We start from the raw sequence: 6,169 nt of genomic DNA, 5'->3' as shown, positions 1-6,169 counted from the left end.
CGGCGGCGCTCCAGCCGAGGGTTCGGATCCCATGTGGAGACCGGTTCCCGCTCACTGGCTGTGTGTGGTGCGGGCGCAACACTGAGGGTTGCGATCCCGTTGCCGGTCCCCCGTACGGGCGCGACACTGAGGGTTGCGATCCCGTTACCGGTCAGTAAAAAAGACAAAAAGGAAAAAAAAAAAAGAAATGACAACAAAGGATTTACAGTATTACATAAATTTAGTTGATAAAGTAGAAGCAGGGTTTGAGAGGACTGACTCCAATTTTGAAAGAAGTTCTACTGTGGGTAAAATGCTATCTATCAAACAGCATCACATGCTACAGAGAAACCTTTCATGAAAGGAAGAGTCAATTGATAGGGCAGACTTTATTGCTGTCTTATTAAGAAATTGTCACAGCCACCCCAACCTTCAGCAACCATCACCCTGATCAGTCAGCAGCTGTCAACATCAAGGCAAGATCCTCTGCCAGCAAAAAGATTTAGACTTGTTGAAGGCTTAGATGATTGTCAGCATTTTTTAGCAATAAAGTATTTTTTAATTAAGGTATGTAATTGTTTTCTGAGACACAATGCTATTAACAGACTACAATATAGTATAAACATAACTTTCATATGCACTGGGAAACCAAAAAATTTATGTGACTTGTTTTATTGTGGCAATCTGGAACTGAACCCACAATATCCCCAAAGTATGCCTGCATATTTGTATCCATATTTAAGTATGCATAACATCTTTCCTGAAAAGAATCTCACTGAAAACTTTCTGAGAAGCAATTCTAAGTGGGCGGAAAAGATGGAAGAAAAAAAATAGAAGAAATTCAGTATCATTCTGGGTGCTTTTGGTATTCGATCTGAATAATTCTAAATTATTCAGTTTGAATAATTCTAAACTATGAGCCTTGTTAAAATGACTATCAAAAGAACATTTGTCATTTTAAACAAAACATTCCCGAATGTGTGGAAGTGATATCATTAAGATGGCAAAGTAGGAGATTCCAGCCTCCAGCACCCCACAATTCTAAACTATGAGCCTTGTTAAAATGACTATCAAAAGAACATTTGTCATTTTAAACAAAACATTCCCAAATGTGTGGAAGTGATATCATTAAGATGGCAAAGTAGGAGATTCCAGCCTCCAGCACCCCACAAAAAAACAAATACAGATAGCTATTCACAAATCAAAACAGCCCAGAGAGTGCTCAAGGACCCCTTAAAAAATGTGCAGAAACACTGTGGAGCAAAAAGTATGGAGATTATGCAAATAGAAAAAATCACTGGTGCGAGTGGCATATTTGAGACACCAAGAGATCGCCAGGGACAAAGAAGAAAGGCCGAGGAACTCTCTTAGCGGGAACCACCATGTCCCCAGCAACCTGCTCTGCAGAGGAAACTGGTATCTCTTGCAAATGAGGTAACCAACAACCATTCCTAACAACCCCACAGAAGGAGATGTGGCTGCACACCTCTCTCCCTATAAAGAAGAGGCCAGTGTTGAACCACTTGAGGAAAGGAACCACCACCTCTCCCAACCCCATGAGTGTCCCAGTCCCGGAGCCATAGCCACTCTGAGAGTGCCCACATCTTAGACCCAGGATCCGTGGCTGCACTGGGCTCACCCATGTCTCGGACACAACAGTCATTGCCATAGCAAGCTAGTCTGCACTCAAGGTAGAACCAAGGGCAGGCTCAGCCGCCATAGAGAGCAAGATCCCGCCCCAACCCCGGAGCCACCCTAACTCTGCACACATCTGCGTTCTCATTCTTGGCTCCCGGCTACTTCACAAGCATCCGTACCTTGCATACTGTTACCAGTGCAGCAGCAGGGGTGCCTGTGCACCAGGCAACAGTGCCATTACCACCCCAGATCCCAGAGCCTGTAGTCTCTCTGTGCGTGCCTGTGCTTAAGCTTCAGCTCCATGGCTGTTCTATGCGTGCCACTCATTAGACACTAGTATCACCACCACTGCATGTGAGCCCCCAAGGCAGACCCAGTGCAAAGAGGGGTCTTCTCAGCCACAACTTTTCATAAATGTGAGGTAATGCATATGTTGAACAGCTTGATTTAACCATGTATATCTGTAATTCCACAACGTATATATGTATCAAAACATCACGCTGTAAACCATAAATATACACAATTTTTACTTGTTAATTAACAAAAGGAAAAAAAAAAAAAACCACTACAGTTACTCTAACTGCTATGCAAGTTATTACAACTTTTTTCAAATTAATACTAAGACAGTTATACGAAGGTTCTTACCTGCCTGAAATTTGTAACTGCTTTAACAACAGGGGAAGCTGTTACCAGGAGAATATCTTCTGATGGAAACTGAATAGCCAACTTATTTTTAAAAAGAGAGAGAGAGAGAAAAAAAAAAAACAGGATAAATAACTTTAGGTATTGGTATAAATCATGTGTATGGTACAAATGATGTGTATGGGGGGATGGGGATAATGCAATTTTAATAATGTTATTAACACAGGAAATTAAAAACCCACTGTTCCTCATCTAAACGTCTACATTATCCTGGATCTTGTTCATGGGGCAGTGATGAGTAATGTTAAACTCTGATATTGAAAAAATGAATAATACATTTATACTAAACATTAACAAAGACCTCCCAAACAAGAAAAGTAACATGAAGAAGTTCCCCCTATTTACTTAAACTATTCTGTATTCCAATTTAAAGTTATTGTACAGGATGAGAAGAAACTACCTTCCTAATTAACAGTTAAAACTAACTTCTGTTTCTTTTAAGACAGCATTTTCATTTGCTATCAATGGGATGAGGTGAAAGCACTCTCAATATTAAACACTTAGAATCTTAGTCTGACTTTTCCCAAGTGCTGTGGCACTCTCCTATTCTGCCTCTTCCAACTGGTATATATTCTGAGAAGACAAAGCCATTTTAATATAGCTTTAAAAAAAATAAGAAGTTTAACTTGCTATTTTTTCATTATTTTCCTCTAGCTACAACCTCACTTTGAACTTTTTGAGAGCATTCTCTTATCTCCCCATCTGGTTCCTCAGCTCCACCAACCTCTATAATCTGGCTTCTGTTCCTACTATAGCACTAAAACTGAGCATGCTCAAATTACCTATACATCTTTAAAATCCATAGGATTCAATCTTTTTATTCTTACCTTCTTTGAACTTTCTACAATATTTACCTACTATAGCACTAAAACTGAGCATGCTCAAATTACCTATACATATTTAAAATCCATAGGATTCAATCTTTTTATTCTTACCTTCTTTGAACTTTCTACAATATTTAACAATAGTATCGTTCTCTCCATCTTATCTTGGTATATTCTGAATTTATCTACATCTTTTCTATTTCCATTGCTAAATAAGGTCCTCAAAATTTTTTCATACTACTGAAATCACCTTCAAATTGGCCTTCCAGTCTTATATATTAACAGCTACCTCTGCCCCAAACACATAACCCATCATCTTTCAAAATTTTTAATTCAGTCATGTTGCTTCACTGCTCAAATCACATGACTAATTTGAAATTCTTACATTCTTAGCATAATTTATAAGACTCTTTCTGACCTGATTCTGCCACCCTGCCCTGCTTCAATCTCTAGTCACCTCTCCCAAGCTCCTGGATGGTGCCATGCTTTTCCACTGGAGAGTATATTGCCTACATTTGGAATGTCTTTCTTTTCTTGTCTATCTAGTGAACTTTCACTCGTTCCTTCATACTAACAGGATACCTCCTTAGAAAAAATATAACTCTTCCCTAATTCAATCCCTGTCAACTCCACAGACAGGCCTAAGACAACGGGTAACACAATGATTAAATGATCCATTTATATATGTCTCTTCCATTAGACTGTGAGTCCCTAGTATGGCGGTACCATGCTGTTTATATTTGACTACTGGGCCCTTACGAAAGTGCCTGGATCATAGGTGTTTTGTTTATTTTTGAATAAACAAAAAATATACACGTAAAGATTAAAAGTTAAAAAACACTGGAATTTCTGGTATTATTTCTTATGACCTCAGTTTCCTTTTTTCAGCTTGTTTACTTTATATCAACAAAATACTCTAGTCCTTTCTGGAATACACACACGTAAATGAATACATATGGCCTGGTTATTCACTCTAAGAAAAGCATTTCCTGCGTGTATTTAATCCTGTGCGGATAGGAGTTTATTAATTAGTTACGATTCACTAAAGACTTGGCAGGACCAGGGCCTCGTTCAGCCAGCTTTGCTTTTCCCCACTGTAATTTTCTCCCCAGTCCTCCCTGCGCCTGAGACAGAGCTTGCGAGGTGCTGAGGACATCATCTGGGGACTACCACGCAGTCTCTAGTATAGAAAGAGTGCGCAGAACCGGCGCGGCGAAAGAGGGACCCGGAAAATGACAAGGTGGGGAAGAGGCCGACCTCCGGCGCCACCGCCTTCGGGGTCGGGGAGGAGGCGGAGCCGCCTGTGCGCCCGCCCTACCTGCTCCGCGCAGGTGACGCCCGCGATGCCGCCGCCGACCACCACGAACTTCCCCGCCGTCGACGGAGGGCGCGCTGCCTCCATGCTCACCGACTCCTAGTGGGGTGCTGAATAGGGTGGGAGCCACTGGACTCTTCACGGCCGTGGAGGAAGCCGGCGCGGGGCGTTCACTTCCGGTGCCTGAGGCGGAGACTCCGGCCTACGGGTGCCCGGGAGCTCACACTTAGTCCTCCTGCGTATCCGCCAGGAGACGAGTTTCAGACGCACGGAGGCGTAGTTTCCGGGGCTTGGCGTTCCTACTACTACAAGTGAACGCCGTTTTCCCGCAAGGATTTGATAAACAAAAGAAAAAATAAAATAAAGACGGGTCGCCAAAAGAGGTTTGGCAAATTGCTTGTCTGAGGATAGACTGTCGTCTCACGGCGCAGAGCATCCGTAACATAAATGAATTGCCCTGAAGTTCCCGCTGTCGTTCCTGCGAGAAGTGAGACGGAGGCGCGGATCTTCAACTCTTACTGGTAGAAGGAGCCTTCGGGGACGTCTTGCTCGCCCACTCCTCTGCTTTTGTTGTTGAAGAAACTGAAGCTTCTGAAAACCACTCGATTGACACTCTTCACCTAAAGATCCAAGATTTGTTTATTTGTGGAAGCATGAACATTGTTCTTGACAAGGCAAAGCAGTACCACTGAACTGTTCTTTAAATGACATTTCCATTTACAGTTTTGACCTCAACCAAATTTCTGGTAATACATAGTTTCTCACCATTGTGCCAAAATAAACGAACATTTCTCCCAAGTTTCCAGTAACGAGCAGCACGTGTGAGGGCTGAGTGACATAGTCCCAATCTTTATTTTACTGTTACTAATATTTTTTTTTATTGTGGTGTTAGCTTGTTCTGAGTAACAGCTAAATTATTTTTAACTATTTTTTACTATATTTACATTATTCACTGTTTATATTATTTTACTACTTACTATTTGCTGTCTCATACTCATATTTTTCCTAGGAGTTGTCTTGTAACTTTAAGGTACAATTTCTCAAATGGCTCACTTTACAATTGGTTATTACCAATGCCCCTTTAATTCTTTAAACTGAGAATAATCATTCCATGTAAACGGGAGAACATACCACATATCTAATTACAGGTGTTTACTGATACCCATACTCATTTACTAGTTCAAATGGTCAGCAGTTCAATAAGTGAGCCTAATTCCTGTAACTAGTTTAGACAACCCAACAAAGCATCTCTAGGAGGAAGAAATAATACTTTAAGCCCATGTAAATTTAATCTTGCCTACTTCTCCAGTTTATTTTCACATGATCTCACACTGCTCCATTCAGATTGAACTACACTTGGAGTTCTTGAGATTTGCCATTTTCTTTCTTTTTGGAGCATTTACGCATATGAGGGTACTTCATAAAGTTTGTGGAAAAATAGAATTAAACAATAATACGAATACTTCTATGAACTTTTTAAAGACCCTGTGTACGTCTCCCCAACTACTTTTTTTAGCTAACTCCTCTTTGAGCTTTGGTTTCATCAAGTCATCACTTCCCCTAAGAAGCTTTATCTAATGTCCTCAAGACTGAGCTAGGTGTCCTCTCTGTGTTCCAATAGCACCTTGTCGTCTCCTGAATTTAGACTTATCAGACTTTATTGTATTGTTGTGAGGCGTCCTCCCACAAGAAAAGGGCAGTTTATTCACTC

At 41.0% G+C, this 6,169-nt stretch overlaps 1 protein-coding gene across 1 annotated transcript in view; it reads right to left on the bottom strand.

Moving 5' to 3' along the window:
• The window catches only part of PYROXD1 (pyridine nucleotide-disulphide oxidoreductase domain 1), a 29,624-nt gene extending 25,009 nt beyond the window's left edge, over positions 1 to 4,615 (bottom strand). The window contains 2 exon segments of the mRNA XM_008581479.1: positions 2,263 to 2,343; positions 4,462 to 4,615. Coding sequence (XP_008579701.1) covers positions 2,263 to 2,343; positions 4,462 to 4,545 — 165 coding nt within the window. The 5' untranslated portion in view covers positions 4,546 to 4,615.
• Positions 4,616 to 6,169: the final 1,554 nt, after the last annotated feature.

The sequence above is a fragment of the Galeopterus variegatus genome, unplaced genomic scaffold, assembly GCF_000696425.1.
Source record: "Galeopterus variegatus unplaced genomic scaffold, G_variegatus-3.0.2 Scaffold2362, whole genome shotgun sequence".
NCBI lineage: Eukaryota > Metazoa > Chordata > Mammalia > Dermoptera > Cynocephalidae > Galeopterus > Galeopterus variegatus.
The sequence above is the reverse complement of the archived record's forward strand: the minus strand, read 5'-3'. Positions and strand labels throughout refer to the sequence as shown.